Below are 26044 nucleotides of genomic sequence, written 5' to 3' on the forward strand. Positions count from 1 at the left end.
ACAATTTGCTTAGCATGTCATAACAAGGGCAAATTCTTTTCAGTAATGGCAAGTTTGCCTCTAACGAGAAAATGTGATGGTTGTGGGAGAACAGCGAACATTGTTGGTTCTCCGACAAATGATCTATACCCTATCCACAAAGGGTTTAGAAGGTAACTTGGTAAAAGTTTAAATACATTCTCCACAATCTGTCATCTGATGTAATCATTGACAACGAGCAAGGTGTATTTTAAAGAGGTTTGAGGGTTATGCGTGTTGGAGCCTTCCAAAATGACTACCTCATCATGGAGGTAGAATTCTACCTCATTGACTTCATTCAGGTGCATCGAGCACTCCAGTGCCTCACATGCGTCATCGGAGAAGGTTCGAATTCAGACCGTTTTGTGTGTGTCCTGCTGTATCAGCTATTGCGTTCGTTTAGCTTCCCTGGGTCGACCCCGGTGTGTGGCGGTTTTTTTTCCAGGACGAACGTGGGTAATTATCTGCACACGTTCGTCCTGGAAAAAAAACCGCCACACACCGGGGACGACCCGGGGAAGCTAAACGAACGCACCCTGTATCTGAATGTGTACGTCGCACTAGAGAACAAAACTGACATAAAAGCAACGGGTCAGAGGGAGGGTGTACTTATAGATTTATTTGGAGGAAAAAAGGACTGCGACTAAGGAGGGATTTGAAGGAGTCCACTGACTCAGCTTGAACGACGTTTTCTTCCAGGTGGTTCCAGTCAATTATTGCTCTATTGGCGATTAAGTAATGATATTTGTCCTTTAGCAAGCCGGTGACGGTAATAGTTGGATATGAAAAAAAGGGTCATGTAACACGAGGCAATCTACAGAGGCAACTACTGTAGTTTCAGGCAATATCCATAAAAGGAATTAACATTTTGAAGGTTCACATAATTATTGGGGATCGACCCACAAATTGTTTGAAATATAACTCATGTTCTACCCAAGTGGTTGTATGGAATGCACTGCAATTTATTGGTTGCTCCCAAGTTGCCTCGTGTGACAAAGGCCCAATGAAATCTGCTGTCCATTTCATTTGCCTGCCGATGTCGTAGGGGGGTTGTCCGAGATCAATGGGGTTGTCCTACATTGTGGTCACCGGAAACACCGCCCCCACCCTCCCCCTTCCAGCGGGCAATTTTTTTTTTTCGTACCACACGCTGGCCATCGCTTACACGCATAAAGGTATGGGCGCTTTCCCGAATCCCTTCACTGCTGACCCCGTGGCCAGCGTGTGGTACGAAAAAAATTGCTTCCCGCGGTAATTTAATATTTTAAAAACAAGTATTGATGAAGGTAGCCGGGTCACTAGAGGGCGCTACCAGGCGAAACTTCCAAATAAATCGACAGAATCTCCAGGGAGGGAGACAGCGGGGGGGGGGGGGGGGGGGGGAGGGGGAATCTCCTGTCACGAAGAGGTTTTTAAGTTTCGTGAGCCAAAAAAAACACAAGAAAGAGTCAAACAGTTTTATAAGGATGGAAGGAAAGTATTTGTATTATTAATTGAAGAAATCTTTACAAAATTAATGTTTTAAATCATCATTATTTTCAACATCAGTTAATTAAAAAAATAAATTTGATGCAAAAGAAGTTCAATTAAATTAATCTCTATTATTTTGTAAGCCGAAGAAAAAAAGAAAAAAAAGTTTATCACGTTTCAGTGATCTTGATATTGTTTTTGTACAGAAACTTTATCATAACTTTAAACCAAGAAGATCGATGTACATGTATTTACAAATATTATTATTTAATAACAGCAATTGAAGATGGTATTAATATATCAACTCATTTCATATCAACTCATAATCAGGCAGGTTGGTTAAGAAATGATCCATGAACTGTTTCTTCTTAAAATTAAATTAAATGTGTTTGAATAAGGTCTTGTCAATAAATCCAAGTCTATAACTAGAAGTGTACAAAAAGCAGTTATTGTACAAAGTATGCAACTGTGATATCATCATCATCTAAATTATGTGCACCTGACCAAATGAATAAGCATTAGTACGCAATACCTATGGATGAGTAATGAACTGGGAGACAATGGAGTAATTTAAAGGTTACATTATCAGGCGCAATATTTGGTCCTTGGAAAAAAGTAGGACAATTTTATTGAGTACAAAGGCTGATTTCAATGTAGGTCGTCAGCCGTTTGTACTCAATAAAATTGTCCTACTTTTTTTTTGCCACGGACCAACACTGTATTGGCCGTAATAGGCCTGTAATTACACTTTTTCTGATTTTTTCCAAGGGCTAAATTTTGACTACAGACTAAAGTAGGAAGAATATCATGCCTCCATTAAACAACATTATGTTGTGTCAACAGAAAGGACTTATAAATACATGTATACTGGAAAATCAATAGTGTCAACCGTGTTCAAATTTCAAAATCTGACAATTCAAATTCAAATTTCCAGATGTGAAAATCACAGATGACTTTGTCAATAGCCTCCCTGTTCATAATTGTTCACGACATTTCAGATTCAAATTTCAAGACGTGAACCTGTTCTCAAGAGTCTAATTGTTTTCCCCTTTTTTAAGGTATTTAGGGGAATTTGATCTATGAACCACTTATTGTTTCCCAAAAACATGACTATTTTATACAAAATACACATAGACCTCATAAGTCCTTTCTGTTATGTTTTATGAATAAGTTACAGTTAGGCTTCTTCTCCCGATTTCTCTGTATCTGTCGTTTTCTCCCCTTCCTTACTGTCCACCTCCGACTCCTCAGGAATCTTAGACAATGGTCCATCCTCCTTTGTCACACCCTCCCCACTCTGCTCATTCATCTCTCCATTCTCCTTTCCCGCTTCTCCCGTCTCGTCCGTTCCAAACACTTTCTTCTCGCTCTCATCACCAACCTCTTCTACCCCAGGAGGCGGGGAGACCCGTGGAGGAGGGAAGATGACTTCCTTCTCCTTAATGAGCTCCTCGGCAATCGACTTGAGCGTCTTGTGGACGTCTTCGCTGATGTTGATGTCTTGAGCGACCTCCCAGTTTCCTTTCTGGAACTTGACGGGCAGGGAGAACACAATGCCTTCTGGAAGATCGTACCAACCTGCATCAAGTTCAAATTGAGTTTTGTTAGTAAAATTAAAACTTTAAAATGTGCACTAAATATGAATTTGTACAAACTTCACTTTGCAGGCATGAGTTATTGGAAGAGCAAATCTAGAGCAAGTTCAACCAAGGGACTATAGTTGACTAACTTTCAATCTCTGAGCAATTTTTGCCTGATACACAAGAGGTATTTCATGAGATATGAAGGTAGCCATGAAACATTGACTAGGGTTGACAAAATAATGGTCGCTGATCTAACTTGCCCATAGTGTCACTTTACATGTCCAGCAAAAAAAGTCAAATTGTATACTTGAAAAAACATTAAATGGCCAGACATTTTGGCTCTAGCCTTTCTCGAAGGCTAAATGGCAACACAACACATGAACAGGTATACTGGTGTAACAAAAGCAATCAAGCAGAAATAAGTGAGAAGAGAGAGGCAAAAGGCAACAAATGAACAAATGAAAAAGGAGACATCCTTCATCCATTGGTTTTTCCGGGTACTGTACACTTCTGTCTCTCTCTTTTCATTTCTTTCCACCTGACTACTGCTGTTACACCAGTATACCTGTTTAAAATTTGTGGAGACTACATCTTTGTGAATTAGTGTTTTGTGGGGAAAAAAAGATAAATAAAATTTACCTTCAGACAGGACACCAAGAGAATACAAGTTGTCTCCCTTTGAGCCATTCCACCAGTCTGTCAGAAGACTAATGATAGAGTGAGCCTCAGAGAATGCTGCGCGGTGTTGAAGGGCTCCCTCTATAGTTTCCTTATAGGTCTTCAATCCCTCGAGGTATTCCGTTTGCAGCCACTTGTCATCATGGACCATTTCACCAACTGGCCTGGAGTAAAACGGCGGACCCCAAATGGCGCCGTCGCAACCCCGCACTTTTGCTTTCTTCAGATCGGTGTGCGTTGTTCCGCCAATGTTGCCCCAGATCACGAGGTTCAGGACGCCAGCCGTTTTGACCTTGATGCGTCTGGCAATGGCCGACTTAGCATGATTCTCTTCAAGGCGTGCGAGGGCTACAACATTCTGTCTCAGAATGGAAGGCGTGAAATGTCCGAGTATGAAAGCGTTGAAGTTCAGCGGACCTGTGCCGGCCACAATCACCTTGACGTCTGGTAGTGCCGTACTGTTCAATACTTTAGCGTACTCCGTGTACACCTCAGCATTTTGCCTCAGCCACTCCGCCTTCTCCATATCCTCTGATTGCGCAATCTCATCCAAAAAGATGATGGCACTCGCATCCTTGAAGGCATGTTTCACATCCGTGGTCAGTACGATGTTCCGAAGGAGAGGGCAAGCCAAGTCCTCCATTTCCATTTTCATACCCTCGACTGTTTTGATACAGTCGGGTTCTGTCAGTAGCTTTATGGAAACTTCGGTGCCCTTGCCGAGCACGTCACCCTGAGCTATCTCACGCACCATGTGGTACGCAACAGGGCTTGCAGCGTTGGTGATGCAAACATGCAAGGGCTTACTCAGACTTCTCTCATGTTCTTCCTCGGCGTCGACTAGAAGTTTAGTCTCGATATTTTCCCCGGCGATCTTGGTCATATCGGTACTCATCTGCTTGGATGTGATCCCGTAGTAGCCGCTGGCGTACTCCTGGAATTCATTGGAGCCTCCGATGAGAACGCCTTTGCCACCTCGGTCGATGAGCTCTCGCCATACGATGGGAGACTTGCGATGGCCCCAGCCATTTTTCTTACACAGCTGCTGAAGCCACGGCTGTAAAAATACAGTAAATCATTAAAATACAAATAATCTAAACACAGATGTCTTAACATCTTTTGCGCTGACTAACCTCTCTGAAATTCTTGCATTCAGTGGCCATGACATTGGGATAAAAAAAAAAAACGATCTGGTTGTTGGATCTTAGACATTTGATATGTTTTGGTAATATAGAAACAGTTGAAAGAGTGGGATTTTAAACTTTGCATGGTGGGAAAGATAACTGGGTGCACCATGTGTAAATCTCTTTTAAAGTAGTGTTGGTTCTGAAGACAACCAGTGGTTGACCACTCAAAGTTTTGATGGTCACAATGCTCTGATCGTCTTCAGCAGGATCAAGCAACAAAGTCCAGCGTTCTCCTGAAGAAAATCAGAGCCTACTCATTGAAATGTTGACTTGTCAACCACGGGTTCTTTTCAGAACCTACTCAATCAAAAGAAATTTACACATGATGCTCCCGCAAACCTCACCAATTTAAAAACAGTTTACAAAATGTTTAATATTAATCCATGAATGCCAAGCCTAAATTTTTACCTCCCATTCTTTTGGATGTTTGACAATTTTGTGGACACTAAAACTGGGCAGATTGATCTTCAGATCGTCCGCAAGAAGTTCAGCCCGAGCATAGTAGGGGCAATCAGCATGACCTATTGAGAATGGGAATAAGAGTGACAATTAAAGGTGAAACTGAGAAATCATTTTTTTTTAAAGAACAAAGTCCCCTGAATAAACAAACAAAACACTACAACCCTAATGCCCCCTAATTTCTTTTTTTAAAAGGAACAAAAATGAATTACTATTAGGCCTTCTACGTGATCAAACAAACAGCAAATCTGGCCAGGCTATGGGTGGAGGGAGGGTGCGAATAGTTCAATGGTTGTTTTGTGCAACCATTTCCCCCACACCACAGTTTGGCTGGTCACAATGACTCATGATTTGATCGGCATGATTGATGGGATCATTCCAAAAATGGGGTAATATATTTTTCTATATGCACCAAGAATATTGTGACTCCATAGTCACAAGATGGAAATCAGACCATTTATTTATGATTTTCAAAGGCAAAATATTAATTAAAAAAAATCATTGAAAAAGCCACAAATCACCCACACACCAAATCCCAAACAAAATGACTTTAACATTTTAATAAATGAAACTACCTCGGCAGGCAATCACCAACTAATGAACCAATAACAAATTAAATAATTTTAGCCGTAGCATTTGAAAGATCCATGTTTTTTTTTATTCATCTCTCAGAAAACTACAAAAAAGAGTAATGTCCGGAAATTGGGCTAGCAACTTTTTCAAATGATTCAGGCGATATTTTAAATAGGACGACCAAATTATACCAGTTCAACTATGCCCTAATACACATTTAATCGATATAAAAACTTGAAATTTTCACTGCTGTGTCTAAAGTGTGTAAAATTAAGGTTTTTAACTTACCTGCTATCACCAACTTCGTCATGTTGTTGACAATGTGTAGTGTGTTGCCAAGACACACACTGGAGGAACGTGCCACAAACCACCAACTATTTATAAATAAGCCCGAGTATTTCGTGTCACTGTGCTTTCCAACCTCGTTCTCATACATGGGGGTGGTCGAAGTATCGGGGCTGCACGCCGCGTGCATGGAAGGGAAACACGGGGCCACAGGTTGGATTATTGCGTTATTCTTGTATTTTCAACGCCTTTTTGATGAATTTTAATTCCAAGAAATTTGTGATCAGCAAAGAGAGCTGATGGGGGGGATGTCAAATTTTGATAATACCAAAAATGCATGAAATTTACATTTTTCAGCCAAAAAATATAGGCCTACATCACGCTCCAAGTGTTTCTTTATAAAATCCGCTAGCGATCAAAAAACACGGCTGATTAATGCGAGATGACAATTGCTCCTCCCATAGTGCAGTCATCAAAGCACATTTTTGGAGTTTTGTGTGTGTCCCCCCCCCCCCCTTTTCAAGCACTCAAATTGTGGCAGAAGCATCCACTACAGGACCACTATTATTCTCTGTTCTCAATCTATTTCAGACCATTTTTTTCCGGCAGCGGCGTTTCTAAACCTATTTTTGTTTTCCAAATTTATTAGAGAAGAAATTTATACAGTTGCTCTACAAATTTAGTCACCAACTTGACAATTAAGGAAAACTCCTAAAATTTGTGTCAAAAATGTGGACACAAAGGCAAGTGAAAGTCCAAATCATCCCATACACCCCCCCCCCCCCCCAAAAAAAAGACCATGCATGTAAGAAAACTTCAACATTCAAAAAACAAAATTTAACCATGAATTAAATTGAAAGCATTTACAAGGCGAATTTTACAACGATTACTCTGAGGCATTGTTCCAAATTTTAATGGACACAGTAAAATATTCTTTGTATACCACATTTCCAAACATACAAGTATCTACAACATGTATCTTTATTTTCCTTAAAAGTGAGAACACAGTACAGGTGTTCAAAAAGCTTAATAATTGAATGCAATATTCAAATTTACTTGACAAGTTTAGAATTAACAGAGAACAAAATTTTGTTTTCCACAAATTAATCTTAAGAGATAGCTGTTTTTGTATATTATTAATGCAAACTTATAAATTAAATTCAAAGGCACTGGACACCTTTGGTAATTGTCAAAGACCAGTCTTCTCACTTGGTGTATCTCAACGTAATATGCACAAAATAACAAACCTGGAATTTGAATTCAATTGGTCGTCAAAGTTGCAATATAATAATCGAAGAAAAAAACATCCTTGCCACATGAAGTTGTGTGCTTTCAGATGCTTGATTTCGGAACCTCAAAATCCAATTCCGAGGTCTCAAAATCAAGTTCGTGGAAAATTACTTCTTTCTCAAAAAAAACGTTACTTCAGAGGGAGCCATTTCTCACAATGTTTTTACTATCAATAGCTCTCCATTGCTTGTTACCATGTAAGTTTTTATGCTAGCAATTACTTGGGAGTAATTACCAATAGTGTCCAGTGTCCAGTGTTTAATTAGAAATAATAAAAAAAGAAACTGAGAAAAAATACCCTATATCAGTATATCATCGCCTTAGCAAAGACTAGCCAACTTTCAAATAAACTATGCCATGAGGGAAATTTATGGATTCAACATTCACAGAGTAACTTGCTTTGTTCGACAATGTCAAATGGTATCAGTCACAAAATTCAGTTCAAAATACCAAAATCTTGTGGTATTTTCTGCTGCAGCAGATATAAAGATAAATCTGGTGTCCCATTTTGTGTGATATTGCTGCAAATTGTTGTTGACAAAATCATAAAATGCATAAGAAATTATTTAGAACTTTATTAAAGACAGGCCATTGACACATGCTGAAAAAAAAGAAGAAAAAAAAGAAAAAGAAAAAAGGCTTTTCTTTTCTCATTTTTTACGGTAATAGTATTTCTTACAATTCTGAGGATTTACAGACTCTCTGTACACCACAACAAATGTAAAGCTCAAGGTTTGAACCAGCTTTGAGCTACGTCATTGATGCCAAACAACACAATTCAGGATATTAGGAAATCCAGATAATCATTTGTGGAGACCTTAAATTGCATTCTCTACATGAAATATTGTAAAATGTTAAGGTCGTTTAAACTCTGAAAAAAAAAAAAAAAAAAATCCTCACAAAAAGTTTAGGTATTTTCAGATGGCATAAAAAGTGACAACTTGATATAGAGTACATGGTTTTTTGAATGAGTTTTACAAATAAAACAAAATCAAAAAATGAATTAATTTTATAAATCGACTTTTCAATGATCATTAAAAAAAAAGTTTTTTGATTATTTAAGTATTACTTTTTCAAAATAATAACACTGATGCTTCTGGGATGTTGATCTCTGTCATCTTCTTGGCGCTCTTCTTAGCACTGGCGCCTTTCTTGCTGCTTGTAGGAACTTTTGGTGTCATGTTACCTTCAAGCTCTTCAATCTGTGCGATTTTCTTAGAACTTCCCTTGATGGCTGTTTTCGGAGTCTTGGCCTTTGATGCTTTTGGTGTTTTGAGTTCTACTTCTGGGGTATCTGATACTTGGAGCTTGATTCCGGCAAACTCCATCACTTTTGGTTTCCCAGAATCTGAGTCGCTGGTGGCTTCTGAATCGAGAGAGAGTCCTTTCCTGGGTGTCCTTCCTCTTCGCGAACTCCTCGGGGTCTTCTTCACCATCTTGGGCTCGGGGGAATCTTCAACAGACGGTTTGGAAACAGCTTGGGACGGGGTAGCAACTTTTCTCCCAAGGGTTGATGAAGCTTCTTTGATGGTCTTGGGCGTCTTAGAACTTGGTGTCTTAGAACTGGGCGTCTTAGAACCCGGGGTTTTAGGTTTAGGCGTTTTGGAGCTTACCTCCTTCTCAGGAGATGTCGGTGCAGCAGCATCACCCTTCACGGATGTTGATGAAGCTTCTTTGATGGTCTTGGGCGTCTTAGGAATTGGCGTCTTAGACCTGGGTGTCTTAGAACCTGGGGTTTTAGGTTTTGGCGTTTTGGAGCCAACCTCCTTCTCAGGGGATGTTGGTGCAGCAGCATCACCCTTCACGGATCTTCGGCTACTTCTTCTACTGCTTTTTACGGCAGGTGATGCGGCTTTCACTTCATCTTTTGGAGGGGGAGACGCCAACTTTTGGGCAGGGGTAGACAGAGTGGAGGTTCTTCCCTTTTTTTTCAGTGGTTGCTGGTCGACTTCCCCCGAGACCGCATCCAGAGACTTACGTTTAGGGTACTTAGGGGTGACTGCATCAGAGGTCTCCGTCTTTGGCTCCTCAGGCTTCTCTGCGGCTGCAGCTTTCTCCTTCTCTTCTTTGCGTCTCAGCTTCTTGCCGATTCTTCGCTTCTTGGAGAGAAGGTGGGCTTTATGCTTGGCTTTTTTCAAGGCTGCCTCCTTCCTCATCGTGATCTCTTTGGTGAGCAGTTCCTCCACACGTCTCTTCTCGTGGATCACGTTCTTGGCTTTCTTGATGTCCTCCCACTCATCTGCCTATACAAACGAGAAATACAGTTTCCAAAATAAGTTTGCCAAACTCTGATTCATTAAAACACTGGGTAATAAATCTGTGGTTAATCTCATCCTGTCTCATTGTGCCATACACATTCATTCATACTTGTGCGTGGGTGTTCGCCGTCTCTTCCATAACTATACATGTACCCAACTATCTCGAAAGTCTAAGGAATTCAAATTAAAGAGGTAACTTGTGGACATAACATTTTTCAAGTCTGACTTGGCTTACTGTTTAGCTCAACAGTTTCCTGAAGTACTTACATATCCGGTTGGTTTGTATTCAATCCCTAAGGCTGCCATCTTCTTCATGCGACGTCCCTCCATCTGGACAAGTCGTTTCTGATTCTTCAGGATGCGGGATTCACCAGACACAAGCAGACTGTTGTGGCGTTTGGCCGAGAGTTCGCGATGAAATGGCTTCACAAAGTTTCTGTTACACTGACTGAAGGCTTTAGCAACCAGATCCTTTTTCGGGATGAATTTACCTGAAGTTAAAGGTAACATACAAGATTAGTTAGGTTGAAAAACAGAATTTTAGTCTAAGGCTAACTGAGTATAGACGATGTGACCTGTGACATCACATGTTTACAAAAAGATCCACCCAGCCTGGACTGGCGGAAAAGTGAGGTAACAAGATCTTCAAATCAAACAATTCCATAGCCTTTTAAAAGTTCAGATACTGAAAAATGATTTGCTTGACTTCACCAACATTTTTATACACATGACAACAATAAAGAAACATTATTTCCCCATTATTTTTAAATTTATAACTGAACATTTCTTACATTTGAGCAGCTTTTGGAACATGAGGTAGTTGTTCATGGTATCAGCGACTATCTTGGCGACATCAATGTACTCAAACTCAATATAGGCATAGCCCCTTGACTTGCCAGTCTGAAAACAAATTAAAGTATGAAATCCATTTTTAAGAGCCATCAAAGTTTCAAAAATGGTCACAGTAAACACTTTGGACGATTCCATTTGCAATATTGATATTATTATTATTACTAGCAACCACAGGATAGTTCAACAATAGCTACGTACATTAAAAACATTCTAAGAATTATCAAAGCAATAACAATAGAAGTATCCATTAGGCCTGGGCGAATTATTCGAATATCCGGTTAATGGCGAATAGGTTTTCCTATCCGTAACCGCGAATGCCTTTTTTTTCTTAACCGGATATCCGCATAGGGCGCGAATACCTATTTACAAACCGGATAATTCTAGAATTACAACCGAGTAACCGGATATTCTTTAATATCCGAATATCCGCGGACGTCGGGCGACAACTGATATGAATGTTTTGTCTGAATCCTTATGAAACTTCTATTAAGACAGCATAAAACAGCATATATTAAGTATTTAACTATGCTCACCTCCGTGAAGAGTTAAAACAATGACATTTCTGACGTAATTTGTTCAAAGATTACAAAAGTTTTCCTTCACGTAGAGTCAATCACGATCAAAAGAAAAAGCAAATCGCCATCTTTAAATTAGATCCGGTCATTTTTATGAATGAACCGAGTGACACAGTCTAAAACTGATTTCAACACAAACAAACAGCGCCCTCTAGCGGCAAAAAAAAACAACTGTTCGAATATCCGGTTAATTTCGGATAGTTGGCCAGCGGTATCCGAATAACAAAATTTCACTATTCGCCCAGCACTAGTATCCATCAATAAAACTAAACAACACAACACAAAAAAGATAGTTTTGTTAAAATATTAAAAAATGCATTAAAGTAAACATGGTCATAAAATGCACAGATAATCACCTCTCAACCACAAAATATACAATTTAGCAGCAAATAAAACATGACCAATAAAAAATATGTCACACAAAATACTAACTATTTAACAAGCAAACACAAATGACAGTCGTAAACTATGATCCTGCAGGCCTGTATTCTTTTGGAAAGGGCAAAGGCACGAAGGCATTTTCTCCTTGGTAAAGGGCACCCTATGAGGAAATTGTAAATTTCTACTGGAGCTTTCCAAGGGCACCAAGGCAATGACCAGGGGCATGGAGGCAATCGCCTTCGTTGCCTCTCTAAAACCTGAAAAACATTTAATTACCTTTTTACTTCTCCACAGTTTACATCTGGTGACTTTGCCAAACTGTTCAAAGAACGATATCATCTGAGGCTCGTAGAATCCATGGGGGATGTGACTTAGGTAGACCACACCCCGTTCTTCTGGCTCACCGCTCATGTCAAGATCTTCTTCCTTCTAAGAATCAAAACAATATTTTGTTTTACTAGAGAGATATGACTCTTTAAAAGCATTATTTACCTAAGTTCAAGTTGCTCTCTCTTTATTTGGTTCTTGTTAATTTAAATGTTTAATAACATCTTCCAATAAACATGATAAAGACTAACCCAAAGTTCCAAAATTCCATATCATTCTTGGTTTTGACGATGTTGGGCTTAACAACTGTTAAACTATAAACCCTGTCCCTGACAATGACATAGTCTAGTCTAGTGACATGCTTGGCTATGTTTTCAAGCATAAAGAAAGAAGTAAGAAATGTACAAAAAGTGTGTATATTTTGGCTCGGGTGGGTCCTTGGACATGCAAATCTGACTCACATACGGACAATGAGATAAAGCACCCATCCGTCCTGGAGGTCAAATAGTGGGCATTTAGATACCAATAATTAAATATATTTCATAAATAACAAATGAAAAGGTGGTGGCAACTGGCAGGATTTGGATACTGAAAGTTGAAAAAGTTTTCAAATCCTGCCTACCACCACTTTTTCCTTCGTTCTATGAAATAAAATACTACTGATATATCAAGTCCAAGAGATATTCCTTTTTGTATAAATGAGTGAAAAAATGGTGGCTGGCAGGATTCCAAAACATGTTTCTCTTTCCCACGATATCGATATAAACGGTCATACTAACTAGGGCCTACTTCTAGTTTTCTACTCACGGGGGAGCCTTTTATTGTTTCTAGAAGTAACAAGGAATTCAGTAACGTACCTCCATTATAACATGAGCAATGAGACTGAGTGATACTACTTGACTAACTTCTAGTTCTACTCACCCCTACCATCTGACCATGCCTACTGTTCAACACACCATTTTGTTGAATGCAGAAATGGTCAGTCGGGTTGTTGTTGCCATTCTATTTCTATTCTTTATCGCAATATGAAATTATAATTTTACTCACCACTTTCTTCGACCTCTTTCTTCTAACCCTCTTCTTTTTCCCCTGCTCATCATCGGAAAAGTCTGGAGCCAGCATTTCGGCATCATTTTCATCCAGTAGAGCCATTTTTGACGATTTTCACCTTGCAAAACTGCACGTGTAGCTTAGGTCTGGTACCCAACGCTTGATAAATACAAGCTCATCCAATAAATATAATCAATGAGCCAGACTATCTACTGAGCGATCGAGTGACACATTTAAAAACGTGCAGTTCATGCAAAAGATCAACCTCGTCATCGAGTGTGTTTACGATAAGTTTAGTTGACACGTATTGTAAATTCCGGTTTCCATTTTCCACAAACCGAACTTCATGCTGGCACTATACTCTTTGTCACTGAAAATCTTTCTTTTTAGAAAATTGGCTAATTGAGTGAATTGTAGACCCTGACAATGTATTCGGCTGTAACTTTACACATGCCTATACTAAGCATGTATCTACATTAGTATAGCCGGCCGACAATGTAGTCTTTTAATTTGGACACTATTGGTATTACCATGGAGGTGGCTCCCTCTGAATCCTGAAGTAACGTAGTTTGCGAGAAAGAAGTCATTTTTCCACTAATAAATTTAATTTCGAGACCCCAGATTTAGAATTTGAGGCCCCAAATCAAGCATCTGAAAGCACACAACCTCGAGTGACAAGGGTGTTTTTTCTTCCATATTACCTCGCAACATCGACGACCAATTGAGCTCAAATTTTCACAGGTTTGTTCATGCATACATGTTGAGATACACCATGGATACACCAAGTGATAATTGACAATAAATTACGAAATAGCGTGTCCACTTTCTTTTATTATTGTTTTGATCATCCACAGTTCCAAAAAGTTAATGGCTCAGATTTTTCAATCTAGGCTGAAATAACAAAACATAAACACATAATACCCGTTCATCGTGCGTATTGAAATAAAGTGAGTGTAGACTCGAACGCGTAGGTGTGGCAGCAAAGTTGCATATGATGATGCTGGCGGACGGTTTAAAGGAACACGTTGCCTTGGATCGGTCGAGTTGGTCTTTGAAAAACGTTTGTAACCGTTTTTTATAAAATGCATATGGGTAGAAAGATGTTGTAAAAGTAGAATACAATGATCCACACAAACATGCCTCGAAATTGCGTGGTTTTCCTTTTACCTCGTCGACTAACACGTCGGCCATTTATGGGGGTCAAAATTTTGACTCCCATAAATGGCCGACGGTGATAGTTCGCACAGTAGAAGGAAAACCACGCAATTTCGAGGCAAACTTGTGTGGATCATTGTATGCTACTTTTAAAACATCTTTTCAACCATATGCATTATATAAAAAACGGTTAAAAACGCTTTTGTTTTGACCAACTCGTCCGATCCAAGGCAACGTGTTCCTTTAAGAGTCTCTAATAGGCTATGAACCCCCGCCCCCCCCCCCCCCAAATAAAGAAAAAATGCACACCCAGCCAAGGATAGCCCCCCCCCCCCCCTTCAAAAAAAAAAAAAAAAAAAAAAAAACGACTGGGATTGATTTATAACAACACAACAACATTGACATGGCCCTGGTAATTGAAAAAAAAAACTCTGAAGTCCTGTCAAAGGTGGGTTTCCCTCTGATGCATCGCCCGCTATAGCAAGATCGGTCCCGCTCCCTCCCCCATTGCGAACTCATGCAAACTTATTTCTGATAACGCCCTCCTTTGAATCATCTTCCTCCATCCCATAATTTCTTACGAGGACAAAATCTCTGGGTGACGGATTTCCCTGGGACCGATTTTCCAGGCCACTGATTCACCCCTTATTATTGTACGGCTCTGCAACGCCCCACGTACCCCCCCCCCCCAAATTCTTTACTGGATTACTTTTGAGAACGAGAACGACATTGGACCTTCTCTCCCTAGTAATAATAGCCCCTGGTTATTCTTAACTTCCCTGCATACAACGTTGGTGGGGCGAGCAAATCTGCTGGTGTACGTGCGCTTCGATTCAGCAGACGACACTCGACATATCACGCGATGTTACGTGATAAGCTCGTGGCATGATTTCATAACATTCGTTCCGAAGGTACTCTGACTCTCACAACCAGCGCTACAACAACGAGAGGTGGCCGTGTTTTCATAGCGGGGGGAGATCGAAACGTCCAAATCCACCAAAAGTACCAGCACATACACACCATTTCCCCATTTATATAAGTATCTTGTTATATAAAGCTGAAGGCATTCGCAGCCCACGTTTGTGTGCAAGCAGTTACCACCTCCGGCCAGCAGTGAAATCCTCAACAAAAGCCCAGTCATGGCTGAGGAAGGAATTATGGAGACGATGAGGCTGAGTGCCAGCGAGTACCTGGAGTACATACCGGAGAATCCGCTCAAACCACCCATGGAATCGGCATGGACCTACATGACCGACAACTACACCCGGTTTCAGATAGCTACCGTTGGGTCTGTCTTGGTTCACATGGTGAGAATAAAGTTTGCCTAAAATTATCTTACTTTTTAAATTCCAGTAATTGTAACGGTAAAGTAAATATAAACCACAACTTCTCTTTACAAGTAGTATTACTAGTACGTAGAAGGGAAACTGAGTGGCTAAATTTTAAATACTTTTTAATTTTACTATTTATGGGGGGGGGGGTTGAAAAAGAGGAACAAAGTGTGATATTTTGCAATTTTAATTGCTGAAGACCTTCCTGAACACACATAGTGACATAGAATAAAACAGATTTTAGATGATAGCTCACTGCTAGTTGCGCTAACGTAACCCTCCTCCCAACAGCGGATACATTTAATGATTTATATTGTCGTTTTGGGAGGAGGGTTTTAGGTTATTGCAACTACATGTAACCTTCTGCCTGCTTTCTCGATTTCGCAAAATTTTAAAAATCTTGGTCTTCATTATTAACTAACCATTTCAGTATTATTTCTGTGATATTGTGGTAAGTAAGATATTATTCATTAGCATAAATAAAAATAGTATTATTTTGCAGATCTTGATTGAGACTTGTCACTTGTGACTCGAGAGTAGTTAAGAATGCGATTTAACATAACCCTAAGAGTGTTACGTAACGCAACTAACTTGAGAGTCGATAATTATTGATGGCTTTACTTTCAAAATATTTCAATAAATAATAGATATTAATTTTGTTTTCAATCCCAAAATTTAGTAGCTTTCAATGTTTTCACTGAGACATCTTATTTGTACCCAAAACAAAAACTATTAAACAGTTTGAAGCTTTAAATCGTTTTTCTATTAAAACTTTACCTAGACAATATACCTGCCTCTAGATCTCAATGACTGATTTACTGCAGAAACAGTTGATGATGCTCAAAGGAGCAAACAAATAAATAAATAATAATATAAAAAAAAAACAATGCACAAACAAACCAAAAATTTCTATTATATTAAATTGAATTGCATTGTTTATTTGCAATAGGCCTAACTGGTTTGTTTAATTTGATGTTTTGTTTTATTTGCAGGCAACCTACTATCTGCTGAGTTTTCCAGCATTTACTTTCCAGTTCATACCATACATGAGAAAGTACAAAATCCAAAAGGACAAACCAGAAACCGCAGCGAGCCAGTGGAAATGTCTGAGAATTCTTCTGGTAAACCAGTTGTTTGTGCAGCTACCGATGGTATGCGGTTCGTACATCTACTGTGAATTCTTCAATATATCGTTTGAGTGGGACAAGATGCCGGCATGGTATGTATACACGTAGCTGTATAGCAATAAATATGATACTTGGACAGATTTGGAAACAGGGGTTTACTTTGTAGTAAAAGAGGGGTAAGGACAAGGAGTAAGGACAATAGTTTAGCAAGGATTTGGTAAATTTAAGACGTGCATCCAAATGTGCTGGAAATTTAAAAAAAAATATGTCAAAATTGTTCACTTTAATTACAATGGACAGATAGTTTACACCCATACTAACAACAGGGTCCAAAAGGAGACCAAGAAACCCCTCTGGGTAACACAATAGGTGGGGAGGTTGGAAGACAAAATGGCTTCCATAACTGTCTTCCACACATCCCTAAAGCAAATACCAGTTGACAAATTGAAACAGGGGATTTCACGGATGAGTAGGCCCAGTGGATACAGAAAGTAAAACCAACCAGGGCTTGCCCCCAAAGGTGAATGCCTTCATGCCCCCTGGTCATTGCCCTAGTGCCTGTGAAGTTCTCACAGTAGAAATTTACAATTTCCTCATAGAGTGCCCTTCATCAAGGAGAATATTTCTGGGTGCCCTTGCCTTTTCAAAATTTGAAGCGTACAGGCCTGGGGCAATCAATGCCACCATGGCCTCCCTTGCCCTGGTCTTGGCCTAAGTGCCCCTCCAAAGGTTTCCCATACACTTTATGGGAATCTGCAATGGATGTGTCCTTTGAAATTGAAAATGGCCTTGCCCTCTCAACAATGAAATTCCAGACCTGCATGCAAACATGTGTGGAAACGTTTCATTTTGCAAGATAACACGGAAACAACTTAGTGTGATCACGCAAAATTTGTCACGTTCTTTTCTTTCTTTGTGGATACACAGGTATGTTCTGTTGGGTCAGTTCTTAGTTTGCCTCGTCATTGAAGATACTTGGCATTATTTCTTCCACCGCGCCCTTCATGATAAGAGAATCTACAAGTACATCCACAAGATCCACCACAACTTCCAGGTCAGTTTAATCATTGTCAATTGGTTTAGGGGTCTTTAAACAGGCCCCAAATTACACCGTCTTGTAGTTGTTTCCTCCATGGTTTGTTTGTTTGTTTGTTTGATAAGATGATCTTCCCAACATGGGAACTTGTCAAAGTTCCTACAAGAGAATGTACCACTAAACATCAAGTTGGAAACGGCAAAAATCTCTCCCATTCAAACATCGGTTTATTAAAGTGTATGATTATAAATTGTACCACTACAAATCATTCAATTGTAATTCTGTACCTTCTTTAGACAACTATTCCTGACAATGTGACTAAACTACAGCATTTAGCTTCTAAAGCTGGTTTTGAACCTTCAACCTTGTGATTGCGATCTAACCACTTGTCAAATGACCACAGTGACCATTGCCCCAAGTGCAAGCGTGACTGCCCCTTCGAAACATTCCTGTTGGGACACACTTTGAATGGAAATTGAACTTGACATTGTTGTGTCAGTGGGGCAATTAGGCCAAGACCAGGGGCAACAGAGACCAGCCTCTGTATAATTACAGGCCCATTGTGGGTACACTGAACACATTTTGAATGGATTGTACAGTACTTGACATTTGTTGTGTAATTTGTCTAAAGAGTGCATTATCTAATTATTTACTTGATGTTTTCCCCTTTTTTTCTTCTCCAGGCTCCATTTGGTATTGTTGCCGAGTATGCCCACCCTGCTGAGACAATGAGTAAGCTTTTATTTATTTCATGTCTTAATAATATTTACAATTGTTAAGGCATTTTTTCAGGCTTTGTGTGACAATCCTCAAAAGGTTTATCTAGTGTTATGTCAGAGTCTGGGCTTAAAATAAAACCTTGGATCTCTCGCCAGAGTCCAGTAATTTTCCAAACCACTTGGCCAGTTAAAAAACCAACAGCTGAACAAGTCCGGCAGTCTACTTTTCTAAAAACATAAACATTTTTTAATTCAGCAATAAAAAAAAAAAAACATGTTTTAGATTGTGTAAACATACTCTCTAAAAAATGATTGGCTACACAAGACCTTTGGTGAAGCCTTGTTTACAATAGTGCATGTATTGTCATGCCATTGTTCACAAGTACCGCACTCTATTTGAACATTACTCAGTTAACTAAATAAAGTCAAGTAGTCCCATCAGTTTATAGTACCAATAGTTGAATAACGCACTTTCGCATTGGGGCCAGGGGCCGATTTCACAAAGATCTAAAATTGATCGTAACTGCAAATCAATCGTAGTTGCTTAGTAAAGTGTGATGTCACAATACAAATCACTATATTGATACTGAAAATTTGTGTTGCGATGAATTTTATTGCTTTGTGAAATCGGCCCCAGCTTTTGTTTCAAACAAACAAAAATCATTCTGAAATTGTGCATGTTCATTTTTTTCCCAAATCTATAACAGGAATAGTTTACACAGGGGATGAAGAATTTTTTTTGTCAGACCACCAACATGTCAAGATATAAATACACACTTTACGCTGAAATTGGGGGGTAATCTTTATTGTCTTTCTGAAGTGGTTAACTTGAATAAATAAATAAACAAATAAACGACATACATTATGCCACATTACTATTTTAGTATCTGATAAAAAGCAAACGTTCTAAAATCAAGTATTATAAAATAGTATCGGCTGATAGTGTACAAAGTACAGTACTTGTAGAATGTTTAATTTGTTATTGTAGTTCTTTTGATGAACAGTGTTATCAACATGCAATTGTTTGCATTTCTTTATTTAAGGTAATTGGCCCCAATCTCGTTATTTTAAGGTCTAAACATTGTCACAAGGCCTGTATCAATAGCTTTGTCTCCATTGTCATCAAAATAACCCTTTAGTTTGGTCACCTATACATCGTGATTACTGATCAACTAAAATAGAATGTCCTATACCCTCCTCCAAAAACAACCGTACTGCACTCCTGCTGTGCTGCTAAATTAAAAGAAATTTCTTTGCAGTCCTTTGCACAAAAACATTCCAAGTGTGCCACAACCCGAATCTGGTTATTGGTAGACAATGAAATGGTTGGATCAAGAGTCACGTAGACCAAAATGTACTATGTATATATTTTGTGAAGTTAAAAATTAAAACACACAAAGTAATAAAAATTTGAGGAAGTGAAGTCATGGTTGTAAAAAATACAACCAGTAAAATAATAATTGAGTGTGGACCGTGGCCTACGTGACTCCATCAACATATTAACATATTACTGACACGTCTGAAAGGTTCAAAACATAAACTGCAATTTCTTTAAAGCTAGAATATAAAATCTATGAACAAATAAATAATAAATCTGCATGATAACTGGTCATCAGTTGTATCCCTGATCTGATGCTGTCGCTTGGCAGTCAGTGGGGATGCTTTTGCCCCAACAAAACTATTGTTGCCTACCATGCCTACCAATGATCACCATGGGACAACATTTGATATTGTGACCAGGGCCCAATTTCATAGAAATGCTAATCGCAACAATTTGCTTAGCATGAAATTTTTTGCCTTGATAGAAACAGGATTAGCAACTGAATTTGCATGTGAATTTCAGGATGCGCAAACAACAGCTGAATACCGGTAAAAAGCAATTATATGCATCAAATAGAAATTTGGTTTGTAATCCTGTTTTTATCAAAGAAGGAATTTAATGCTTAGCAAATTTTGTGCTCAGCAGCTCTATGAAATTGGGCCCAGGCAGCTTAAATTACTGGTTAGAGGAAACAGAACTAGATATTAACTGGAAAGTGACTCTAACAAATCAATAGATCCAACAATTTATTCGCTCTATAGTTCCAAAAAAACATATCCTTGAGAATTTTGATTCAATTTAAGCTTGTTTCATAACAAGTGGTGTGGCGGACATTTTACGTAACCACATCCGAACTTAAAGTTAAATAAGGACATATTACACAACTACAAATACGTGGATGAACACGCGTGCAAAGATGCTCATGATGTCATCAAACGTCGTCGTGAAAGGAATTTTTATGTAAGTGGGCCGTTATCGAGGGAATGATGGAAAAGGCCAAATCACTGAGGCGTGTAACAGACTTCCTGTCGAGTGTTGATCCAACGCGTAGGATGAAGAAACATGAGGGTACCCTCGTATTAAGCCATCATGAGACATCCCTGATTCATGAGGGTCGTATTTACTGAAAATTCAACAGATTTGGTTTTGTAAGCTGTTATATATAGGGGTCCTTTATAAAACTGGCCTGCGTCACGTCATGACAAAGTATTTTTGTAATATCGAGAAGAAAAAAAACGTGAAACTCCTCGAAACTTGATAAATGATTACATGTAATTAGATTTTAGATAACAAGATATGAAAGGTGTTTTATAACATGAGTTAAAAGTTGAGGAACTTCTGTTCATCATAAGTTGTTCTAAAATTAAAGAAGTTGCGACACGTTTGGCACCGCATCGTAATTAAATACCACTAGCATGACCCATGCATGCATTGAGTGCATGCGCATACAGAGTACAGAGTGGTCTATTTATTCATTCATTAATGGTTTATTCCTCAAAATTGGTCCATGGTGACCGAGGGTCAAGTTTTTCATTTGTTCTGGTGTTTTTGGCAGCAGAGTGTGGGTTCGAATCCCGATTGTGGCATGCGTGTCCTTAAAGAGAAGGTACACGTTTGGTAATTACTTAAAACAAATACTAACTTGGTTAAAAACTGACTTAGTAACGAGCATTGGAAAGCTGTTGGTAGTACAAAACATTGTGGGAAACAACTCCCTCTGAAGTAAGATAGTTTTTGAGAAAGAGGTAATTTCTCACTAAAGTAATAAAAGACTTCTAACTAGAAGTCTTTTATTCCTATATGAAAGCACACCAATTCGTCCAACAAGGGTGTTTTTTCTGTCATCATTTTCTTGTAACTTCGATTACCGCTTGAGCCCAAATTTCCACAGGCTTGTTATTTTATGCTTATGATGGGATACACCAAGTGAGAAGACTGGTCTTTGACAATTACCAAACCTGTACAAATGTACAATGCCTTTAAAGCAAGACACTTTTACTGTATTTGCTTCCTTTTTGGGATGAGACGTGTTTTGTAATAATCGTAAAAGAACCCAGAGCACTCTTCATTAAAAAACAGAAGGGGCTTGCCCTTGTAGGAACAAACTGTGCCACTGTGCTTACCAAGTGGTGGCTACGGTGGTGTACAAAATTAATTATTTCAATCGCTCTTTGTTCCAGTCCTGAGACCCCAAGAATCTATTATATAAGACCCTGATATTATTGTTGTTACAGGTAGATAAAGTACATTTTATCATCCACTGTATAAATACAGTTTGCAACAACAATGGAGTGATTAAAGCGGCTAGACCTTTCACAGCCAGATTAAGGCTATACTAAGCCAGGCGATTCGGTGCATTATAACTCTTTCACAATGCCCATCTATGGATTCCTAATTGGGCAAAGAAAACTCATCATTATCAATTTAATTCAGAGACATTTATTTCCATTTCACTGGTCTACAATAAACACACCTGCAGGCTCACAAATTATGATAAGTTTACAAAGCTGATGAGGATGTTAGCTTTCAAGCAATTAGTCAAGGCTTATTTTGAATTAAGTTACAGTGATTTTACTTGCTTTTTTTTGGGGGGGGAGGGGGCGGGTGGTCTTCAAATGTTGTTTTCTTGACATACTTCAGATGGAAATGTTTACCTTGAGGTACTGAAGCGTGATGATGTAATATAATAAAAGAGCTTTCAGACTGTCTAAGCAATCATTCTTTTAAAATTATGAATCTTGTACATTGGATTTTTTTTGAAGTGTTACTGTACAAAGTTTTCCCACCATTGCTTTATTTACCAGGCTAAAACTTATTATGGAAGTGTCGTGGCCAAGCGGTTTAGAGCACCAAATTCAAACTCTGGTGTTTCTGATCAGCAGAGTGAGGGTTCGAATCCCCAGCCATGACACTTGTGTCCTTAAGCAAGACACTTAAGAACCCAGTGCACTTTTTGAAAAGAAAAGGGGATCGTCCTGGTGTTCTTGGCTGTGGCTGCTGTATGCGCCGTAGCACCTTGTAAACCCTTATAAGGTGCTACATAATTGGGTCTCAGAACTCATCACTGCAATAACCTATCTTTCTGAAAGCTTGTATATACTCAGCACTTTGAATACCTTGTTATGTTATACTGTGCCTGCGCTATATAAGACTTCAATATTATAATTATTACGCCAAAGATTATGGTAAAAATGACATTTAATGCTAAACAAAAAAAAAATTCTTTGTTTGTGTCTTCGCAGTCCTTGGACTAGGCTTCATGTGGGGCATCATGCTGACCTGTAACCACCTGATGCTTCTATGGGGATGGATGGCATTCCGTCTACTTGAGACCATTGATGTTCACAGTGGCTACGACCTCCCCCTCAACCCACTGCACCTGCTACCCTTCTACGGAGGTAGGTACTCGGTTTCTCTTATTTGGAGACACGACTTTTCACAATGTCATTTCTTATTCTTGTGGAATACATGCACAGTCCTTTTCCTTTGTCTCCTGACGATGACTATCAGAGCAAGCTAGTCAAAACGTTGAAACCAAATTTCCATTTGCTGCATATTGCTGGTTACTGGTATTCAGCTGTTCTGTGCTTATCCTGAAAATTACATGAAAATTTGGTTGGTATTCCTGTTTTTGTCAAAGAAGAAATTCATTTCACACTAAGCTGATTTGTGTGCTTCGCAGTTTTATGAAATTATGCCCTTGTTATAAAGAGAGTTGACTCTATTACTGGGGTGTCGTGGCCGAGTGGATAAGAGCACCGAACTCAAGCTCTGACCCTTCTGTTCGGCAGAGTGTGGGTTGGAATCCCGGTCGTGACACTTGTGTCCCTGAGCAAGACACTTAACTATAATTGCTTCTCTACACCCAAGGGCAAATGGGTACCTGTGAGGGCAGAGTTGGTTCTTGTGATTGGTTAAGCCATGTAGCGCATATATTGTCGCACAGGCTGTATACTCCCCAAGGAGCTGAGATGGTTTAAGGAATGATTTAAGGCCCAGTGACCAGGGGTAATAATGTCGGAAGCGCTTTGAGACACCCAGTGAAAAAGCGCTATATAAAACCTGTGTATTACTATTATTATTATTCCCTTCTAAAGTTTATGGCCTTAGAAACTAAAAACCTAATTTATAATTACCCACCCTCCTCCAGGTGCCCGCTTCCATGACTTCCATCACATGAACTTCACTGGGAATTATTCATCAACCTTCACTTACTGGGACAAGATCTTCGGCACAGACAAGCAATTCATCGAGTACAATGAGAAGGAGGCAGCCAAAGTAGAGAAGAAGGATTAAAGACAAATATTTGACTCAATTAGCGCTTTTAAGAAGTTGCTCCCTCCCTGGTGATTGTATTTTTTTCCAAAATCACTTATTTTAAAAGAGGTTTTTGAATTTAAATTAAATGCCCGAGTTTAAGTTGGTTGTTATTTATTGGAATCGATTGAAACGTTTAATGAAATGCATGGAGCCCTAGTCATCATATTATATACCTTTATCATGCTGCCTCCATCTTGGTCATGATCCTCACATCGAATAACAATAATGAATGCTAATAATCATTTAGCAAATCTTTTTTGTTCTTCCAGCCTCGGTTTTTGTAACATTGATATCAGTGGGACAATTTCAAGATGGCTGCACCATGATAAAGGTATATTGGACAGAATTTTGAAAAACACAAAATCCTTATTTCGCCTTTTTTTTCTGTAAGCATGGGGGCATAAGGGGTGTTAAATTTTGTGTTAATTTTTAACAAAATAACCACCGTGTAAAAAGAGTAATTTTGATTAATTTGATAATTTATGACCAAGTTAAATGTTGAACTTCTTTATACCCGTACATACACTGCGGCATTTCCTGCTACTATCAAAATCACAGTGGATTGTATGGCGAGACAAATTACACAACAAAATATGCAAACAATGGGATTCACGTCCTTTCTTGAACCTCTGTAGAGAAACAGTCTACTTCTACATTGATACCCGGCAAAGTCCCATGTTGGGTTACCACACCAAGAGTAGTGTAAAGTTGCAGCTAGACTATTCGATAGAGGAGCGACAAAGAAAAGAACTGTGTGTTTGACAAATTGAGTCTGGAAAGGAAATCATTATTTAAAACAAAACCAAAGAAATTTTTTGAAAAAGATCATTAACAGTTGTTGTGGAAACTTGTGTGAAGCATCAAATGGGTAATTGCAAAAAATATTTGAAAAAAGCAAGAAAATAACTATTCAAATATTTGTTCTTGATGTTCTGTGTTGATAAAACAAAGGCTTCCGGTTTTACAAATACTGCCATTGTGCTTAGCATCAAACATGCAACATGGACACTAATATTGTTAAATGGAATGAATATAAATTTCTCGATTCTAAGTTATTTTGATTAGACTAAGGTATCGGTTTTAAATTATAGTAGGATAGTCATGTTATATTTTAATACTCTTCAACAGATTTTTCAGAGATGGTTTGTCAGATGTTTAACTTTGCTACTCTGAATCTTTATTCCATTAGGAAGTGTGAATGATGTAGATTTAATTTCAAAGTAACATTGTTTTATTTATTTTTAAATTTGTATGGCATTTTATTAAAGTTTGACAAATTTCTCTTAAAATTTGTATTGTTACATAAACAAAACTAAAACTGAAGTTTGAGGAACTTAAGATTTTAAAAGAAGATATCTCTTTCCAAATGCACATCACTGCATAGAAATTAATAATTTTGCCAGATTGGATCTTTAACTGATGATACCATGCATGGTATTTTATGCAACAAGACAGTATTTGTACGAATAAATTTGGTATGTTATCACTAAAAATTACCTCAGTATCTTGGACTTCTTATTTTGTGATCTTATGTTCGCTAGTGTCAATAGCAATAAAGGGAATTGTCGACCACACAATTAAAATTCTTTGATATGCTACGTTGCAACTAATTATCTTCAACTATTTTTCTGGTTTGTGAAATCATTACAAGAATTATTCAGAGTGTGGTTGTATTTATTATATTAAAAACTACTGAATTGGTTGTTGGAGAAAAAAAAAAGTTTCCTACTGCAAGCTCACTGATTTATTAAGTTTCCAGAAGACAATCAGAGCATACTGATCGAAACGTCGAGTTGAAACCAACGGTTCTTTTCAGGATCACCACAACTCATTAGAGATAGTCATTACATGGTGTTACCGCAAACCTTTCTACATCACATTTCCACCATGCAAAGTTTCAAATTCGACTTAAGTTTATACCAGCCCAAATATTTCCATCTGAAATGCTGTCCCAAGTCGAAGGGATAGCTTCAAAGCCCTGAACTAGTTGATTCCTCCAGAACGCAACCAATAAGATGAAAACTTCACAGGTAGGTATGTGTAGAAATG

The 26044-nt window shown here is 38.6% G+C and overlaps 3 protein-coding genes across 3 annotated transcripts; 1 reads left to right on the plus strand and 2 right to left on the minus strand.

Annotated features, from left to right (window-relative positions):
* Positions 1 to 1569: 1569 nt before the first annotated feature.
* On the minus strand, positions 1570 to 6336 carry LOC139937679 (putative malate dehydrogenase 1B). Its single transcript, XM_071932937.1, has 4 exons — positions 6257 to 6336; positions 5345 to 5457; positions 3711 to 4806; positions 1570 to 3066 (listed from the first exon to the last, which is right to left on the minus strand). Exons 1-4 carry the CDS (start codon positions 6276 to 6278, stop codon positions 2666 to 2668), a joined length of 1632 nt encoding a protein of 543 aa, XP_071789038.1. The 5' UTR covers positions 6279 to 6336; the 3' UTR covers positions 1570 to 2665.
* An 846-nt stretch (positions 6337 to 7182) lies between these two features.
* LOC139937736 (uncharacterized) lies at positions 7183 to 13149 on the minus strand. The gene is made up of 5 exons (XM_071933026.1): positions 12984 to 13149; positions 11886 to 12038; positions 10593 to 10701; positions 10069 to 10292; positions 7183 to 9786 (listed from the first exon to the last, which is right to left on the minus strand). The coding sequence occupies exons 1-5, from the start codon at positions 13086 to 13088 to the stop codon at positions 8617 to 8619; spliced, it is 1761 nt and encodes a 586-aa protein (XP_071789127.1). The 5' UTR covers positions 13089 to 13149; the 3' UTR covers positions 7183 to 8616.
* Positions 13150 to 14976: 1827 nt separating this feature from the next.
* LOC139937680 (methylsterol monooxygenase 1-like) lies at positions 14977 to 25491 on the plus strand. The gene is made up of 6 exons (XM_071932938.1): positions 14977 to 15448; positions 16465 to 16691; positions 17527 to 17653; positions 18319 to 18367; positions 22918 to 23073; positions 23826 to 25491. Exons 1-6 carry the CDS (start codon positions 15281 to 15283, stop codon positions 23969 to 23971), a joined length of 873 nt encoding a protein of 290 aa, XP_071789039.1. The 5' UTR covers positions 14977 to 15280; the 3' UTR covers positions 23972 to 25491.
* The last annotated feature ends 553 nt before the right edge of the window (positions 25492 to 26044 follow it).

This window comes from Asterias amurensis, chromosome 5 (assembly GCF_032118995.1).
Source record: "Asterias amurensis chromosome 5, ASM3211899v1".
Lineage (NCBI taxonomy): Eukaryota > Metazoa > Echinodermata > Asteroidea > Forcipulatida > Asteriidae > Asterias > Asterias amurensis.

Bases quoted from the DNA above. Each gene is read 5' to 3' on its own strand.
- LOC139937679 (XM_071932937.1), bottom strand. From the start codon at position 6,278: ATGACGAAGTTGGTGATAGCAG. The intron at 5,458-6,256 runs GTAAGTTAAAAA...CATTCTCAATAG, and splicing joins GACGAAGTTGGTGATAGCAG to GTCATGCTGATTGCCCCTAC. The intron at 4,807-5,344 runs GTAAAAATTTAG...GTATTTTTACAG, and splicing joins AACATCCAAAAGAATGGGAG to CCGTGGCTTCAGCAGCTGTG.
- LOC139937736 (XM_071933026.1), bottom strand. From the start codon at position 13,088: ATGGCTCTACTGGATGAAAATGATGCCGAAATGCTGGCTCCAGACTTT. The intron at 12,039-12,983 runs GTGAGTAAAATT...TTTGATTCTTAG, and splicing joins GAAAGAGGTCGAAGAAAGTG to AAGGAAGAAGATCTTGACAT. The intron at 10,702-11,885 runs GTAATTAAATGT...ATTTGTTTTCAG, and splicing joins AACTGTGGAGAAGTAAAAAG to ACTGGCAAGTCAAGGGGCTA.
- LOC139937680 (XM_071932938.1), top strand. From the start codon at position 15,281: ATGGCTGAGGAAGGAATTATGGAGACGATGAGGCTGAGTGCCAGCGAG. The intron at 17,654-18,318 runs GTCAGTTTAATC...TTTCTTCTCCAG, and splicing joins AGATCCACCACAACTTCCAG to GCTCCATTTGGTATTGTTGC. The intron at 23,074-23,825 runs GTAGGTACTCGG...ACCCTCCTCCAG, and splicing joins CCTGCTACCCTTCTACGGAG to GTGCCCGCTTCCATGACTTC.